The sequence below is a fragment of the Chanodichthys erythropterus genome, chromosome 11 (genome assembly GCF_024489055.1).
Source record: "Chanodichthys erythropterus isolate Z2021 chromosome 11, ASM2448905v1, whole genome shotgun sequence".
NCBI lineage: Eukaryota > Metazoa > Chordata > Actinopteri > Cypriniformes > Xenocyprididae > Chanodichthys > Chanodichthys erythropterus.
In genome coordinates this window covers 2,779,386-2,799,197 of record NC_090231.1, presented here as the reverse complement: position 1 = coordinate 2,799,197, position 19,812 = coordinate 2,779,386, and the positions used below count along the sequence as shown (strand labels likewise).

The 19,812-nt window shown below is 46.2% G+C and overlaps 1 protein-coding gene across 1 annotated transcript; it reads right to left on the bottom strand.

The window, feature by feature from the left end:
- Nucleotides 1-274: 274 nt before the first annotated feature.
- LOC137030582 (uncharacterized) lies at nucleotides 275-17,984 on the bottom strand. The gene is made up of 3 exons (XM_067400984.1): nucleotides 17,813-17,984; nucleotides 4,775-4,838; nucleotides 275-2,208 (listed from the first exon to the last, which is right to left on the bottom strand). Exons 2-3 carry the CDS (start codon nucleotides 4,783-4,785, stop codon nucleotides 609-611), a joined length of 1,611 nt encoding a protein of 536 aa, XP_067257085.1. The 5' UTR covers nucleotides 4,786-4,838; nucleotides 17,813-17,984; the 3' UTR covers nucleotides 275-608.
- Nucleotides 17,985-19,812: the final 1,828 nt, after the last annotated feature.

The following is a 19,812-nucleotide window of genomic DNA, read 5'->3' as shown; positions in this document are numbered from 1 at the left end:
ATGTTGGGGCAGCCCAATGGGGGTCAAGGTTTAGCTCCAGCAGTTACAGTGTTTTAAAGTCTTGTCTTGAAAAGTCTTGTTGAAAGAATGTATTTGAGTTAAAATACACATGAACATCAGCACAACTCATAATTATAAGTTTAGGTAACTCTGGATTTCCTTAAGAGTTTCAGTGTTAGGTGCATGACAATGAGAAAACATGTCAGAGGCAATGGATTATCATTAGTGCTTTGGAGAATGTATATAATTTATTATTGATTATTTTCCACTTGTAGACAGACATACAGGTACTTCACACTTCTGCAGCTAATGTAGAAAAGTTTAACCAGGATTAGTAAAGCTACTACCCACCATCCTAAAATTTAAGATCAAGAAAAGACTTTTCAAATATAATATAATTGTCACTAAACATGCTTTTATATCAAATAAAATGCAATGGGTGCCATATCATGTCATACTGGTTTCCATTTAACATTTTAGGCTTTTGATGCATATTGATTTGTTCATATCATAAAAATTTCACAACATCACCTGTTTCTTATTCTGTAGTAAACAGAATCCTTTAAAGGAGATTTTGATGATCTTAAGATCTACAAAATTCATTATCATTATTTCATATGTTCTGCATGTGTTCGTGGCAAAAGATTCAGTTTTGCCAGACCAGCTTTCAGATAACTAAGAGCGTCTTTATTTGCTTCTTCAGCTACAGCTTTTCTCCTCATTTCCTCCAGCTCTCGGACCCAGTCTTCTTTCCCAGCCTCCCTCACTCTGGGGATGAAGAAGTCCAGATGCTGAAGAGTGAAGGCCGAGTCTGGCTTTAATGCGATCTGAGACAGATGCTTGATGTTCTGGTAAGCTTCAGACAGAAGAATTGACTTTTGGTCCTCAATCTCCTCCAGATTTTTGTTAAAATCATCCATTACAACTGAAAACCTATTAAAGGATGTATTCTCAAATTGTTTTCTAAAATCATTAAAGTCTATAATCATGCTTGTGTTTCTGATGACGTATTTCTTGTCTTCTTTGACGTGTTTGCTGTGGTGACACTTCCCTGTGCACACAGTGCAGTATCCGTCTTTCATGACTTCACATTTGCTGGGACCAGAAATAAACCAGCAGTCAAATTCATGGCAGTTTTCTTTACAGACGGTGCAGGTCGTCGCCTTCCTGCTCTTCCATGAAGCATTTTCAATGGGAACCTTCATTTTGACTGTCTTTTTTATTTTAATGGGGAAGTTTTTACACTGTTCAATCTTTTCCTTGTTTTCTCTCATTACCTGTTGGATCTGATATTTTTCAAATTTTTTTGACTCTTTCTCTTCGACTCTCAGCTGTAAGTTGCAGATGGACGCTTCTAATCGAATGCGCTCTATCAGGACATCTGAAGTCAACTCTAAACTTCTTCTGTTCTTTTCATCCAGAGACTGAAGGAAGTCCTTCATACCATCCATGCTGTCTTCCCAGGCGCCTCTTTGAGCACGGATGTAACGTTTCTCATTTTGACGGGCTTCAGCCTGCCGGTTGTTAAATAAGAAATTAACAGGTTGGCCTTTTTTGTCTCGTCTGCAGGGGATTTTAGCTTTATCAATGGCGCTGAGAACATTGTCTGGTGGCAGATTATCAGAGTGAGTGATTAAAAACACAATGTTGTTCACAATGTCTTTTCCAAACAAAGACAGAACTGAACTGATAATGTAATGCTGTCTGTCTGAGAGACGATTCTTAGACGCTTGAGTCACAAAACACACAGCATCGATCTCACGAACTCCATCATTGCTCTGAAACAGAGTGGATAAATTCGCAGCAACTTCCAGATCTTTCTCCAGTCCTCTAGTGTCTCCGTATCCTGGAGTATCGATGATGGTGAGAGATAAAGGATTCTCTACAGGACAGACCTCATACATGGTGATTTCAGATGTTTGTAATTGGTCGCTTTCTTTTTCTTCTGTGATTTCATACCATAGTTCATCCTCAAACTTCACTCCTAGTAAGTAGTTGACCATGGTGTTGACAAGAGTTGTCTTACCAACACCAGTTTCTCCCACCAGCAGTAAAATTATGTTTCGTTTACTGGTGTCTTTGTTCCCATAAGTCCATTTTCTGACTTTTCCATTATCATCAAGCTCTTTTCTCTCTGTATGTAGACGAATTCGTTTTGGAGGACCCTGGTGAATCAGAGTTGAGCTGTTTGCTGGAAGCATCAGCAGTCTGTAAGGTACAGATGGAGGCAAATTATTCTCAGGATATTTGTGTAGCAAGAATTCCAGACTAGAAATGCATACAGTACGTTTTCAACATGTACATAATGTATGTAAGCAATATTTTAATCCAAATTCAGTAAGCATCAGGTCTACCCCTGTCAGTAGGCCGTGAGCAGATCGAACTTCCTTGAGATTGTGTTGGCTAATAATATTTATCTTGAGGTTAACAGTCTTCACACAGCATGTTGCCAAGTTTTTACATGAATTAATTTGACCTAAATAGTTGTAGGGACCACTTTTCAATTTTCCTATCAGCTGAAACAATGTCACACAAGATTAGGGCTTTAGTGCAGTGAGCTACATGAACATGTAAGGGGCCGTTTATAAAAAAAAAAAGTTTTCTTTTTGTTGTTTTTGTATGTTTTTAAAAGTTGAACATGTTCAGACTTGACATGTCGATTTAAAAACACTGTGATCATGAACATAGTTCTGTTGCAATTTTAAGATAGATCAATAATTTCACATCCATTCTTTTTCCCCTTTTTTAACAATGACAAGAAAATATTAAATATAGTTGCAGACAGCAATTTTCGGGATTCGATCACTTTAAGGTCTTTAAGCGCATTTTTAAGATACGATATAGCAAGCCTGCGTGTCAGGAAGTTCCCATATTTAGAGTAACAGCCTGTCAGCCCCAAGATTCCTGTTTATTTAAAGATAATAGTTGTGTCCCAATTCAGGTACTGCATCCTTTGAAGGCCGCGTCCTTGCGACTTGTTAAAGTGGAAGGTATAGCCTTGACAAAGGCTGTCCCAATTTGAAGGATCCTTTAAATGCAGACAACAAATGCGTTCTTCTTTTTCCATAAAATGAAGGCTACAACATATGGTCTCTTCACAGCGTTGCCTACCCCAGAATTCATTGCACGCCAGTGAAAACATTTTTTTTTTTTCAAAAGAAATTGCCAGATTACACTTTTAAATTTAAGTATTGGGTTTCAATTCACTTGAAAAATCTAATGTATCTAATGATAATACAATAAAGGTACAAATGTTGACTTATGGGAGTCAACATTACATGTTATACCAACATATAATCATAGATTTAGACTCTGAACGACATCAGTGAATCAGGTCGTTACATGAAGGTAATGTCATAATTAAAACTTGATTAGCTGGATTTGATTAATGATGATTTGGCATGATTTTGGATTGGTTGGTTCTTCCAAGCTCATCCTGGGGCCTGTACCATGAAGTCGGATTAGCTGGCTAGCCAAGTAAGTTTCAGATTAGTTTGACTTAGAATGAAACTTTCATTAAAACATCAACATCTGAACCCAATTTTCAATAAGAATGTTTGTAGATGTATGACAGAAATAAAGTCAGTCTGGTTAATAAGTGTAATTATGTTTAATGGCTGGAAGTCAGTTGTAGTTGTTGTGTCTCTCTTTTATGTTCTTGTAGTTTCTCTTTCCTTCAGTGATTTTGCTTATTAACATCAGGTGTCACCACTAATGCCCAGTCATCACTTAATTAATGACTTAATTATCTCATTAACTTCAACACTGCACCAGGGTTATTTATAGTGTGGAAAAATTTAACACTCTGAGGTCTGAGGGTATCACCGGCGATACCACCGCTTTTTTTTTCTTACCAGTGTGAAAGAGAGGTTTTTTCACACCCTACCAGACTGAAATGCCTCATTAATATGCAAGTCATTTCAGCTCATTACTATTTGATTCTTTTGTCTTCTCAGGTCTAAATGGCCCATTATTCATGATCATTCACACCTCCACGCATACTGTGTTTCTTGACAAAAAGTGTCTTACAAAAACTAAATCAATATATTGTTTTATATGAAAGAGCAGTCAGCATAATTTTTACATAATTTTGAAGCAAAAACTTTAGTCTACAACCTCCAATACCCAGAAGTCTTATGAACACAGATTTATTATACTTTTTTTACCTTATTTCAGTGACTTAAGTTTTTAGTTTTTTCAATAACCACGCATAAACATTATTCCTTCAAAAACACAAACATGTACATACATGTTCCTCGCATATTATTGTAGCCTAGTTTGTGCTGAATACAGTGTAATGACACTTTTTCCATTAATATGTTTGTGAACAACTGAAAAAGCACAAATGTCAGGGCATGTCAAAACTTCTCCAGGCCCCAAATCAGCCTCAGACTCCAGAGGGTTAAACACTGAGGGTTGTTAAATTAACACTGGGAATTTTGCTGTGCAAGGTTTATTTATTTATTTATTTATAATTTTAATAATTTTAAATACTTAATGAACATTTTGCTTGACAGCAGTGGTCCTAGAGGCAAAGTTATTCAGAATTAGGATATCTATCATATGATATGAATATTGTATTGCATGATTTACAATTGTATACAACCTGTTAGCTAATATGGGCCATACCTTGTCATTGTGTCCCCAAACTGAGACCTAACATCTGGCCAAGTTTATATGATAAGTTCATGGGCAAAATTAGAAATAATGTTTCTCCCACACTTTTGAAAGAGAACTGAACCTCTCTGTAGGAAGCATATGAATTTTAACTCACCTGGAACTCATGTTGATCTCTGGACTGAATGTGTACACCTCACAGAACACATGAACTCTTCAACCTGCTTTCAACAAGGCAATTCATTAGGTTTTTTGTAAAAACACAATAATTGTTCATAAAAATAAATAATATATTTGATTATACATTACATATTTTGGGAGGGATATGTTTGCTATTATGCATAATATAAATTAATATTCCTATAAGCTCCAGACTGTGTTGAGTGTTAAGCTAAACAATCAGCTTAGATGGAAATACTGGTTTATTTAAGAAGCCTAACTGACTAAACTGTCCCTCCCAGCCAAAACAAATTAAGTATGGATAGTCTGTTGTGAATAAAATGGCAGGAACATGTTTATCCAGCTGCCCTGAATTTGAATTTTAACACAGACAAATCACAAATTAGCATCCAGGGCCAGCATGTTCTGATAGGCCAGTGACTGAAAATAATGGACTTAAATACTCACTTCTTTCCTGCATAGCTGAATCTGCAGTGCCATAACAAAGCTAAATTGTAAGCTTGCCTGTTTTAGAATTATATAAAATTTTTTGTTACACCCAGGGCCGTGCACAGGGGGGTGGCCCCTGCCCCTCTGCCCTCATCGGCAGCGGTGCCCATCTCGCCCCCTCCTCTCCCTTCAACAAAATTCCCATAAAAGCGTTTGGTTATCGCTTAGCTAAAGATTAACTAATTCTGCTAATCTGCTCTGTTTTTTCCCGCTCACTCCCCAGTATCATTCTAGGTGAGTGTGTAGAAATGAAGTTTGTCCCATTGACAGGTAGATGCTTTATAATCCGCATTACAGACAGTGATTGGGCCGCGGAATTAGTAATTTGGTAGTTTGTTTTTGTACACTGTAAATTGCAATAAGTTGACTTTACTTGGAAATTTTAAGGCAATCGGTTTCCTCACTTTTTCTGAGTAAAGTAGTGCATTAATTTTTAGTTGTCATAAGTTAATTAAGTTAAGTAAAGAAAACTTGTTAGTCAAGTTCTGTTAAGTTAACCCAACTAATGGTTTTGAGTTATTACTAGTGTTCACATTACTAGGAAAATCTTAGGAAACTGATTGCCTTAAAATTTTCAAGTAAGCTGAACTAAAAATATAAGTTAAGACAAAAAGCAAAACATTATTTATTACTTATCAATTTTCTTAAGACACTACAATGTACCAAACAATGCCATTCTGGCACCCCTAAATTCTAAACATTTTTCATTAATGTAACAATATGCATTACAAATCATGACTGATGAACAAACCAATAATACTAACAGTCTTTTGACAAGAAACTGAATAGCTGACCATGAAACAAAAATGTTAGCTTACTTTTGACTTGAATTGAATTTTGAATTTGTAACAATTTAACATTAATGAAAAAGAATGTTGACTTTCGTGCAACCGCAAGATTAAAGAGATAGCTCACAAAGAAATGAAATTCTCTCATCATTTACTAACCCTCATGATGTTACAAACCCATAAGACTTTGGTTAGACTTTGAAACATAAATGAAATACATGAGAGGAAACTTGAGAGGTTTCTGTCCCTCCAACTGAAAGTCCAGGTAACCAAAACTTAAAAGATCCAAAAAATTTTCCAGCCTGTTTTCTTTAAAAATGTCTAAATTTGTGTTTTAAAGACTAACCAAAGTCAAACAACATGAGAGTGAAAAACTGATGACAGAATTTACATTTTTGGGTGAACTAAGCCTTTAACTACTGTATCTCAAACAGCCTTTGCTTACATCAACAGAAGGGTTTTAAGTGAATGTAGTTTTGGTTTCAGAGAATTGTGTCCAAGGGAAAGAAAAAAATTCAAATTTGGCACATATCAGCCAAAAATTAGTCACATGGCACCTGAAAGAAATTCATCCATGACAATGTCTCAGTCTAGAATAATGCTGTGCATGAAGACTCCAAATGGAGTTCTTGTGGAGGAAGATTCCTGGCTGTCTTCCGTTATCACGGTCAGAATCCCAAAGAAGGGTGTCACAATCACAGTAAAAAGGGAACAGCAATATCACATTTCTGGTTACATTACAAATTAAAATAACAAATGTACATATAACGTCTCGGTTACATAGGTAACCCTCGTTCCCTGAAGGAGGGAACGGAGACGTACGTCGGACAGACCGACGAATAGGAATCTCGCTAGAGAGGCCAATCTACTTCGAGTGTAACTAAACGAGCCAATGCACATTGGCATGCAATCATCTGCATCAGCTACTCGCCTCGCAGCGCGGGTATATAATGAGCAGCAGGTGCGTTGCATCTTCAGGTTTTCGCTGAGGAGCCGAACCCAGCAGGCGGCAGCATCAGCAGGACAACGCCTGTGGCGACGGGACGTACGTCTCCGTTCCCTCCTTCAGGGAACGAGGGTTACCTATGTAACCGAGACGTTCCCATTCAGTCGGTCACGTTCGACGTACGTCGGACAGACCGACGAATAGGAATCCCTACCAAAGCGCCACAGGGGCTGCCCTCTTCCAGCGCTCTGTCGTGAGCCACCTGAACCCCCTTGCCTAAGGACGGTGGGACCAGGCTCACGCAGAGAGGGTCGATCACTGTTGTTCCCAAAACCCACTCAGTGCGACAATTGGATAACGCTGGGAAGCGTAGCCTTACATGCGATAAGGAACGCTGCGGAAGCCATATCCTTCCCCGAAGGAGTTATATGGATAAGTACATATGGACTAACCTTGTAGGTTGTACAACATATGGAAGAACTGGGGTGACTCCACTCGGTAAGAGATGGGTTCTCCCAGAGGGAAAGACACGGGCTTCGTTTAGGAGCAGCCGTGGAAAGCCATATGGGATCCCCGTAGGGTCACACATATGGAACCCAGCCTAAATCCGGTTCTCAAGGATACAACGGAGTATAGGCCTGGCGCCAGACGCTCCGCCACGTCGGCTGCCGAAGGGTAACCGGAGGACTCAACAGGGTCTGCCCGTAGGGACTCTCTGGAGAATAGAATGCGCATGTAGCGCAGCAAGCCGACACTAAGCCGGGGCCTCTCCGTGCCTCTGACCTGAGGCGAGAACACGGGAGGAGACCGGCTCGACACGAAGGCTATAGTATCTAGCGAACGTGTTAGGTGTCGCCCAGCCCGCAGCTCTACAAATGTCTGTTAGCGAGGCGCCACGAGCCAGCGCCCAGGAGGATGCCACACCTCTCGTGGAGTGGGCATGCAACCTGAGCGGGCAGGGCACGCCCTGAGCTTGGTAAGCCAGGGCGATGGCATCCACTATCCAGTGGGCCATCCTCTGCTTGGAGACAGCCTTTCCCTTCTGCTGGCCTCCGTAACAGACGAAGAGCTGGTCTGAGGTCCTGAAGCTTCGAGTTCTGTCTATGTACAGTCGCAAGGCGCGAACTGGACAGAGCAAAGCCAGGGCTGGGTCTGCCTCCTCCGAGGGCAGCGCTTGCAGGCTCACCACCTGATCCCTGAAGGGAGTGGTAGGAACCTTGGGCACATAGCCAGGCCGGGGTCTCAGTACCACGTGGCTGTCACCCGGCCCGAACTCTAGGCACGATTCGTCGACCGAAAATGACTGCAGGTCCCCTACCCTCTTGATGGAGGCCAATGCCACCAGCAGCAAAGTCTTCATAGAGAGAATCTTTAAGTCTGCTGACAGCAAAGGCTCAAAGGGAGCAATCTGGAGTGCTCTGAGCACCAGAGTAAGGTCCCAAGAGGGTATGGAGGGGGGACGAGGAGGATTTAACCGTCTCGCCCCCCTAAGGAACCTGACGACCAGGTCGTGCTGACCAACAGATTTGCCATCTATGTGGTCGTGGTAAGCGGAGATAGCAGCAGAATGGACTTTGAGGGTGGAGGGGGACAACCTACGCTCCAACCCTTGCTGCAAGAAGGAAAGCACGACACCGATCGAGCATCTTCGGGGGTCTTCTCGGCGAGAAGAGCACCACTCGACGAACAGGTTCCACTTCGAGGCGTAAGCACGTCTCGTAGACAGTGCACGTGCCGAAGTGATGGTGTTAAGTACCTCGGGGGGTAAGTCACCTAGAACCTCCGCGTCCCGTCCAGGGACCAGACATGGAGTTTCCAGAGGTCTGGACGCGGGTGCCAAAGAGTGCCCCGTCTCTGAGAGAGGAGGTCCTTCCTCAGAGGGATGGGCCAGGGAGGGGCTGTCGCGAGGAGTGAGAGTTCTGGGAACCAGGTCCGGTTGGGCCAGTAAGGCGCAACTAACAAGACCTGCTCCTCGTCCTCCCTGACTTTGCACAGGGTCTGTGCAAGTAGGCTCACTGGGGGAAACGCATATTTGCGCAGGCCCCGGGGCCAGCTGTGAGCCAGTGCGTCTGTCCCGAGTGTTCCCTCGGTCAGAGAGTAAAACAACTGGCAGTGGGAGGTTTCTGGTGAGGCAAACAGGTCTACCTGAGCCTCTCCGAACTCTCTCCAGATCAGCTGAACCACCTGGGGGTGGAGTCGCCACTCTCCGGGCAGCGCAGCTCGTGATAGCTCGTCGGCCACACGGTCGAGCACACCGGGGACATGAATGGCGCGAAGCGACCTCAGATGCTTCCGACTCCACAGGAGGAGATGGCGGGCGAGTTGCGACATGCGACGGGAGCGTAGACCACCTTGGCGGTTGATGTACGCAACGGTCGCAGTGTTGTCCGTACGGACCAGTACATGCTTGTCGCGAAGCAGGCCTTTGAGGCGGCTCAGCGCAAGGCGTACTGCCAGCAACTCGAGGCAATTGATGTGCCAATGCAGATGGGGTCCCGTCCAAACCCCTGAGACTGCATGCCCGTTGTACGTGGCACCCCAGCCGGTGGCAGAAGCATCTGTGAAAACCACAGCATGCCGGGACACCTGTTCTAGGGGCACTCCTGCCCGGAGAAACAAAGGGTCCGACCACGGACTGAAGGTTCGGCGGCACTCCTGAGTGATTGGCACCCGGAACGTGCCGCGTTGCCACGCCCATCTCGGGACTCGGCCGTGAAGCCAGTGCTGAAGCGGTCTCATATGAAGCAGCCCGAGCGGTGTTACAGCCGCTGCAGCCGCCATATGCCCCAGGAGCCTCTGAAAAAAACTTCAGTGGGACCGCTGTCCTGCCATTGAACGTATTCAGGCAGTTCAACACCGACCGAGCACGTTCCTCTGTGAGGCGTGCTACCCGTTCGACCGAATCCAACTCCATACCGAGAAAAGAGATCCTCTGCACTGGGGCGAGTTTGCTCTTCTCCCAGTTGACCTGAAGCCCCAACTGGCTGAGGTGCCTGAGCACTAAGTCCCTGTGTTCGCACAACTGATCCCGAGACTGTGCTAGAATGAGCCAGTCGTCCAGGTAGTTGAGAATGCGAACACCCTGTTCTCTCATGGGAACAAGGGCTCCCTCCACGACTTTCGTGAAGACGCGGGGAGACAGGGCCAGCCCGAAGGGTAAGACTCTGTACTGATATGCTCGACCTTCGAACGCGAATCTCAGGAATGGCCTGTGTCGCGGAAGAATCGAAACATGAAAGTACGCGTCCTTCAGGTCGATCGCTGCAAACCAATCTCGGGGACGGATGCACTCGAAAATGCGTTTCTGCGTAAGCATTTTGAACGGTAGCTTGTGAAGGCTCCGATTCAAAACTCGCAGGTCCAAGATCGGTCGTAACCCGCCGCTTTTCTTGGGTACAATGAAGTAGGGGCTGTAGAACCCTGACCTCAAATCGGCTGGAGGGACCGGCTCTATCGCGTCCTTCGCCAGTAGGACTGCAATCTCCGCACGCAGAACAGGGGCATCGACATCTTTCACTGAAGTGAAGAGGACGCCCCCTGAACTTGGGGGAGACGCCGGGCGAACTGAATCGCATAGCCGAGCCTGATGGTCCGGAGGAGCCAGCGAGACGGACTGGGGAGCGCTAGCCAGGCTCCCAGAGACCGCACCAGCGGCACCAAGGGGACCACCGGCGTACCCGCCGCGGGGCAGCGAGGTGGAACGCAGGGACGCGGCCCGGGAGGCTCTCTGTGTGAGGCGGCCCGAAGCGGGGTCACAGTGTGCTGTGCAACACTTACCTGCCTCCACGGGTGGACAGAGGGAGCAGTCGAGGATTTGCTTACCTGCTGCTCGCTGCTGTCCGCTGGCGACAGAAGAGGTGGATGAGAGTGGTGAGGTTCTAGCCCTCCCACTGCTCTCCGAGCCCTCTTCGGACCCGGAGATAAAGGAAACTGCTCTTTTCTTGAAAATTTGGGTACCGCTGGTCGTTGAGCCAGCGGCGGAACAAAAGGAAACAACAAAAGATTCTCCACCCGGCCCTCCTCCGGGGGAAGGAGTGGTGCATTCACCACCTCCTGAAGAGCAGTCCCCTCTATCTCCGGGTCGCCCGTCCTAGGGCCGCTTGGACTTGGCCTTGCCACCCTTCTTCTTGGGGGTGGCTGGACGGGCTGGGCGCCCCGCCCGCGACCGGCTCCACGGCGCCGCTTGGATGGAGGCTGCTGCTGCTGGGGCGCGGGAGCGGGGGCGGCTGCAAGGGGGCGCCCTCGGCGACGGGTAGTCTGAGGTGCCGCCGGCGGTGGAGGTGCAGCAGCTGACCGCCTCGGCAGGATGTGACTGATGGCCTCAGACTGCCTTTGTACAGCCGAGAACTGTTGGGCAAAGTTCTCGACCGCGTCCGCCGAAAAGGCCGGTCTGGGACACGGGGGGAATTAAGAAACCTGACCTTGTCGGTATCCCTCATGTCCGCAAGACACAGCCAGAGATGGCGTTCCTGGACCACCATAGTGGACATCGCACGACCCACTGACCGCGCCGTAACCTTCGACGCTCGGGCGCGAGGTCCGACGCGGCACGAAGTTCCTGGAGAACTTGTGGATCATGACCACCCTCGTGCAGGTCCCTCAGTGCCTTGGCCTGATGGACCTGCAACAACGCCATAGCGTGTAAGGCAGAGGCAGCTTCCCCACAGGCCTGATAAGCCTTGCCGGTAAGATCCGACGAGTACTTACAGGCCCGGGAAGGGAGAGACTGCTCCCCCAGCCAGGTGGAGTTAGGGCACAGTTGCATAGCAACGGCCCGTTCCACAGGGGGTAAGCGCGTGTAACCCTTCGCTGCCCCGCCATCAAGGGTGGTGAGGGAGGAGGACCCACCGACACGGTTTCGGGCAGTAAAAGGTGCCGTCCACGTGCCCGTGAGCTCTTCATGCACCTCCGGGAAGAAGGGCACTGGGGTGGGGGGCTGAGAACCAGCCCTGGCCACCCCGAGATACCAGTCATCCAACCTCGAGGGTTCGGGACACGGTGGAGGATTCCACACGAGCCCGACCCTGTTGGCGGCCCGGGAAAGCATAGCCATCATTTCCGGGTCCGTGTCGGGCACAGTTGTCACCCCCGAAGGAGGCAACTGCGCCGACTCATCCTCCCCAGAAGTATCAGGCTCACCCTCCGATGCAGCGATCGACATCCGGTCGTCTGGGGGAGCTCCGAAGGAAACGGATGGTACACACCTCTGGGGTGGTCCACCACGTTCCGAGGGCAGCTCTACTGGCTGCGGAGCGCACGAGGGGGAGGGTTCCTAGGGGGTTGGTTCCCCGAAGGAAGCGCGCTCACCGTTATCCTCAAGTCACCAGCCCCGCCGCTCGCAGCAACCCTCTGAGGAGGATTGGAGCGAGGCGTCGGGACCGGGACTCCACCCCTTTGCAGAAAGTGGAGTCTCGACCGCAACTCCGCGATGGTCATCTTCCCACAATGGGTACATGACTCATCCACAAACGCTGCCTCAGCGTGCCTTAAGCCCAAGCACGCGATACAGCGCTGGTGACCATCCCGAGGCGCCAGGTAACGACCGCATCCAGAAACACACAAGTAGAACGACATCTTTAAAAAGACGCGAACTACTCGTGTTAGCTCTTTCAAGGACTGACTCTTTTAGGTGCTGAAGCACGCAGGGGAATAGCCGCTGCAGCACAGACAGGGAATGTGCAGCCTGTCGTGTGCACTCTCCTTGAAGCGCTCCTCTTACCAGCTGTAACAACAGCTTTTTAGCGCTCTAGGCGCACCGTTTCACCAGCCGTGAGAACGGCCTTCACGCTGATTACAGCTTTGCTCAATCAAATTAAAGGCAAAAACAAAAACAAAAGGAGAATCGGCCCCGCTGCTGCGCTGTCCGCCTGCACCTCGCAACAAAGAGACGTCTTGAAGAGAGACTCGTTCACCACACTCGTTTTCAGTAGCTGTCTTCATAGAAGGTTTGGCTCCGAAGCGAAAAGCTGAAGATGCAACGCACCTGCTGCTCATTATATACCCGCGCTGCGAGGCGAGCAGCTGATGCAGATGATTGCATGCCAATGTGCATTGGCTCGTTTAGTTACACTCGAAGTAGATTGGCCTCTCTAGCGAGATTCCTATTCGTCGGTCTGTCCGACGTACGTCGAACGTGACCGACTGAATGGGAACAAAGTATCAGGTCTACTAACAACTAACAACTAAAGTATTCTCGTCTCTTCATAACATTAAAGGGTTAGTTCACCCAAAAATGAAATTTATGTCATTAATGACTCACCCTCATGTCATTCCAAACCCGTAAGACCTTCAGAACACAGTTTAAGATATTTTAGATTTAGATTTAGTCCGAGAGTCCGACAGCTTTCTGTCCCTCCATTGAAAATGTATGTACGGTATACTGTCCATGTCCAGAAAGGTAATAAAAACATCATCAAAGTAGTCCATGTGACATCAGTGGGTTAGTTAGAAGTTTTTGAAGCATCTTATATAGATTTTGGTCCAAAAATAATAAAAAATGTGACTTTATTCAGCATTGTATTCTCTTCCGGAATCCTTTCCATTTAATTGATTCCATTTAATTGATTCCATTGAATTGATTCCACTGAATTGATTCCATTGTATCCTTTCATCTGTCGGCGTTGGTAATGCACTTTTACATCGTTGTTTTTGAAAAATATTTTAAAAAATAGCTTGAAGTTACAGTTTTTGCCCATTGCTTGAACACTATAGACACATGCTTAAACCAAAGTAACATAACTTGAAGTTGTTGTTACTATACCTCAAACAAAGTTTAACCATACCTTAAACAAAAGCGCTGCTTTGCACTGTAGTTGCAATTCTGCAACACACTTGCTTCTAGACAATACACACTGTTTCATACATACTAAGTTCAAAAATGAAATCTCAGGGTACCATTAGGAAAACACATCTATTCAAAATACAACACACATTGGTTGTTTGAAAAGACGTTGACACACACCTGAAAACACTTACTTACAAAACTGAACACCAATCAGCCAGCTACAAAAAGGACATTTCCAGGCAGAGGAAGAGGAAGACAGAGAGAGACAAGAGGACGTGGTCAAAGAGGCCACACAAGGACCATTATTTCAGATGACATAAGAGCAACTTTGGTGGACCATGTCATAAACCATGGCCTGACTATGAGGGAAGCTGAGCAGAGAGTCCATCCTAATCTAAGCCATTTTACAGTTTCATCCATAATAAGGACATTCCGACTGGAAAACAGGTATGTCTTCAACTCTCTACTCTACTCAGACTGTATCTAGTGTATTTACAGTACTGTACCATTGTTACGTCCACCGTCTCGTCCAGGTTGTTTGACTGTCACGTGTTCCTTTGTGTTTTGCTCCCGCCACTCATTATTCACCATGGACACTGATTTCATCCCCAGCTGTTTCTTGTTAGTGTGTGTACTTAAGTTCCTCCCTGTCTTCAGTCCAGTGTCCGGTATTGTTTGCTGTTACTAGTGTTTCCGTGTATCCTGACTGCTTTATGTTATTAAACTACGTTATTGTTCCTACTCCTGCCTTCCTCGTCTTCTCTGGGATACCACCGTAACAGAATACCGGACCAAAAAACACGAAAGATGGATTTCTGCAGCAGATTCACGCTAGTGGCACAGAAAAACCACGATTTTTGTTTATTCACCAAGGAATTCATCAGTGTTGCACTCTCCTGCCCCTACGACGACGAAACCCTGAAGTCATTGTTCTGGATCGGGGCCAACTACCATCGTCCCGTGGACCTCCCAGACACCTCTGGACTCAGCTGGATGGAATCCATCATCAGGTGTCTGGAGAGTGTTCGTCCCCGATCCAGAGCACAGCCAGACCCAGAGCCTGTACTTTCCCCACGGACCGCGGAGTACTCGTGCGAGCCCCCCGCAGACGGAGAGTTACCACCGGCAGCTACAGGTCAGCCAGATCCCGAGACCCCGAGGACAGAGGTGACCAGTGCCCAGGAAGTGGAACTCCACCAGACGTCTGACCAGGGGTGTGAGCCCACGACATCTGCGGACGAGGGAGATTCGACTACGGAGAGGGAGGACTGGCTGATTGACTTCAGCGATGAGTCTACGCCCACCCAAACCCACCCGTCATGTTTACCTTCGTCATCTAACAGAGACATTACTATGGACTGTGTTTTATTTACAGATTCACTATCGACGCTGTCAACACCTCGCTCAGCCAGTCCTCCTACTACATCGCTGCTGGATGTCATCTGCCCTGCGCCGTCTCCGGGGAACCCCTGTGACGTAGAGCCGCAGGTCACACTCCCACCAGCAGCACGTAGGCCAGAGGTTCCGGTGGCTTCGCCTCCAGCTGCCGTCCTCGTCGCTCCATCTTGGCCCGTCGACCTGCCGGCTCCGTCCAGGCTCCTCCCAGCTACGGTTCCGCCGGAGACCCTCCGACTGACGGCTCCTCCGGCCTCCCTCGTCCGGCCGGCTCCCCCTTGGTCAGTCGTCCCTCCTCTTCCGCCACGGACTTTCGAGACGTCGAGTACTCTCCGTCCCTCCACCCCTTCGGCTACAGAGGGCTCCTCCTTCCCCTCGGAGTCGCCTCTGTCCTCGGTCGAGCCGACGTCACCGCAGCCCTCGGGATCTCCAGCTACACTTCCGCTGATCGTCGCCTGTACATCGCCGCAGTCTCCTAGGCCAGCGACGTCGCGGGAGTTCGCCAGCTCTCCGTCTGCGCACCAGAATTCACCTGCCGAGTCTCCGTCGGTCATCCCCCAGATGCCTTCAGTCCGCCCTTCAGCATCTGGACTCCGCCCTCCATCTACCCGGCCGTGGACTGTCGGATCTGGGGAGCTCTGGGTCTGTGCCAGCGGTCATCCACCCACGCCACCAGGGGATCGTCGTCTTCCCTCCATCACTCCATCACCTTCACTCCGCCCACCTCCAGAGCCCCCTCCGGCCACCCCTGTGATGTTCCTCCACGGCGCGAGGACGCGCCTTGCCGGAGGGGGGAGCTACTGTTACGTCCACCGTCTCGTCCAGGTTGTTTGACTGTCACGTGTTCCTTTGTGTTTTGCTCCCGCCACTCATTATTCACCATGGACACTGATTTCATCCCCAGCTGTTTCTTGTTAGTGTGTGTACTTAAGTTCCTCCCTGTCTTCAGTCCAGTGTCCGGTATTGTTTGCTGTTACTAGTGTTTCCGTGTATCCTGACTGCTTTATGTTATTAAACTACGTTATTGTTCCTACTCCTGCCTTCCTCGTCTTCTCTGGGATACCACCGTAACAACCATACCACGTTACTGTATTATATTCACATGTATTGTATTCCAGGGTGGCTAATGCTCCTTTTCCAACAAAAGTGGTAGTTTTGTGAAACATACCGTGATAACGTGTTGAGATGTTTCAGTACTGTGTATGGTAAATACAGTAAAGTTCAGTACTGTAAAAAAAGAAGCAAATGAGAACAATTTGTGGTTGCATTTTTCTACAGAATGGCTAGAAGACCTACTGGGGGTGGACGCCAATGCCTGTTCACCCAACAGCAGGAACTTGCCATAACCTAGTCAGAGCAAACAATGCAATCCGTCTCTACCAGTTACAGCAACAAATACTTGCAGATAGGCAAGTATTCAACAACATAAATTGAGTAAGCATTACAACTATCAGACGCATCTTGGTAAAGCACAACATGACCATGAAGCAATTGTACAGGGTCCCATTTGAGAGGAACCGTGAGAGGGTCTTTCTTCTTCTCTTTTTCTACTGCACATTCTATAAAATAATGACTCACTTCGGTTGCCAAGAATGCACACATTCAACACTCAACCACAAATGGAGAATGACTTACATGTAAGGAAACTGAACTATGGATTTCATATTTTCTGCAGGTAGAACTGAAACATGACAGTAATGCAGTTTTCATAATGCCATCATCTGTTAGTATTTTGACAGTCATTGCACTTTGATTGACTATATGTTCATGTTGGATAGAAAATGTCTCGGGATACAGATGTAACCCTGGTTCCCTGAGTAAGGGAACTAGTGCTATGTTTTGACAGAAAGTTTTCATAGAGTTAGAATGTGTTGAAAAAGGTTTTTGTTTATTTAACAAAATATGGTTTTGGGCAGGAAAACTATTTGGCTAATTGTGTGATGTATGTGTGCTGTTGTGTTAAGAGTTTAGAAAAAGTGATTTAAGTATTGGTAAACGCTTGTTAGCAATTGAGAAAAAAAAAAAAAAACTGTAATCTGGGAGCGTATAGTAGAGAAGGTGTGCAAAAAACTTGTCTACCTCAGCTGTCTTATAGGGGAAGAGTTTTGGTGACCATTAATTTGGTTGCTTCTACTCTTTGGCACAAGCTAACGGTGTTACAGCCAACTGCGGGACTTACAGAAGAAATTTAAATATTGGTAGATATAAAATAATAAAAATACTGACAATACAAATGACCAGTTGACAAACGAACAGGCAACCACCAATGGAGGATTGTACATGGGGCCATAGCCACAAACACACCTGGCACACCTCAATCCTTCTGTAGGGGTGGGTTGTCCTTTTTGTTCAGAAGTTAAAACGGTTTTTCATGTATTTAATTATTTACAGCAAAACTTACTTAGTTTATTGTTTATAGTTTGAATTGTTGATTGAGTATTTATTTTTATTTTACATATTAGTATGGTTTAATTATGTTGTTGGTATTTTTGAAAGTTTTTGCTTCGATTGAAAATACTGTGTTTTATAATAAAGCTTTTCAAAATCCTCTCTCTCTCTCTCTTGAGTACAATTAACTATGTTTTAAAATTAGAAGTGAACAGTTTCCCTTACCTTCTACTTTTAGGGGTATCACCAGAGATGTAAGAGAATAATCCAGAAAAGGCAGAGATATTTTCAGGCTGATAACCAACAGCGTCTTCAATGAGCCCACCAGGGCTACATCTGTATACGTTTTATGAATCCCCAGTAGAGTTTCAGAAAATGTCATTAGACAAGAACATGAAATTATGATCACCGTTGGTTTCACTTGCATTAAGGAAATGGTTTAATATTTGATTAAAACAACCTTTAAACTGTGTGCTGTGTGGGTAGATAAGTTCATGATTTTCAAGGTTCAAGTTTATTATAAACCCAGGGGGCGATTTTTTTGTGCAGCATAAAATTTGTAAACATATTATACTAAAACACACAAACATAACACAAACAGCAAACACAACATTCTGACATCCTACAAATTTAAAAATCTTATAGCAGTGGGAATAAAATAATTTCTATACTGATTGCTTTTAAGTTTAGGCATACTATAACGCATACCAGAAGGAAGCATTTTAAACTCATGGAACAGTGGATGAGTACAATCCGCAAGAAAAGCTCTCGCTTTCTGTAAGACAAACCGTTCAAAACTATTTGATAACCCAGTCTGCTTAATGCCAGTAATCTTACTACCATGGTTGACAATGCCGTTCAGTGAGTTTCTATGTTTTACAATCTTCCTGTTTCTGTCACAGACACGTCAGGTTCCACCTCACTCCCTTAAGCCGAGTTCAGACTGCACGATTTTCAAAGCAGTCGGTCACTGTTCTTTTCACACTGCATGACTATCTTGGGCAGCATTCAGTCGCTGCTGGGTTCACACTGCACGATGGATCGGCGACAGAAGGTTTCACACTGCATGACTTTACAATAGGAAGAATCGCCGACAACTCTGTCTGGCACACAAACTACGTTTCACAACCAAACACACGCGAGACGTGACAAGGAAACAACGCGTGCAAGACCAGAGTTCTCACATGAGACTGGCCCTGCGTCTCAATCAGCTCCCTAGCTCATGAATCAGTATATAATGAAAGTGAATGTGGCTGATACCCTGATCAGTGCCCTGACTACTGAACTAGGGAGCTGATTGAGACACACGGTGGGATTATTATTAAAAATAGTAGCCCGCATGAAGCTTGAAATACGAATTGCCTGTGCGCTGATTTGCAGCGAAAACAACATAAATAAAAGAAGAATATGGAGGAAATGTTTGGGGAGATGCAAAGTACAAGGATTGTGTGTTCTGCATCGAGAGTTGGAGGTAAATAAATAACTTTTCAATGTGCTGCAGTTGCGGATGGTCAAGCAAATGTTTGTGCTTTGTTTCTGTTTGATAGAATTGTAATGTTTATGTGAATGAAGCCATGCTTGCTGATATTGTGGTCTATAACTCCTCCCCGAACTCCCCGCTGCTCTGTATCCTGCTCTCTCATTGGCTGTCGGTCATCGCCGATGTAGTTTTCAGTCAGAACACTTTTCACACAGCAGGATTTTGAATTTGGTTCAGATATTTAGCATGCCAAATATCTCACGGGTGTCGGCGACTCGTCGGCGATTCTCTCAGATCGCGTCTTTGCTCATTCACACTGCGTGATTGTCACTCGCGTGAACGAGCACCGATTTGCCTGTGATTTCGGGCATTTGTCGGCGATTTCTCAAAACCTGTTGGCGAGCCAAAATCGGGCCTAAAATCGTGAACTCGGCTTTACCCACGCACCCAATCACCGGAATACTGATCACCGCCACCTGAAGTTCATCATCACAGTCATCAACCTCACTACAAAAACCCCACACTCACACACACACATTGTCCGGTCTCGTTCGTTGTACAACTTGTTGTATACTTACCTCAAGGACTCCCAAAGTGGTACTTACCTGCCTCCATCTTCTCCTTCGTCTCCATCGTCTCCAGTTCTCCTCGTGTTCCTACCTGCCTGTGTGTGTGAGTGTTCCTGTCTGCCATCTCCAGCGTCTCCTTCCACCATTACCTGCAGCACAAGAAAAAGGACAGTATT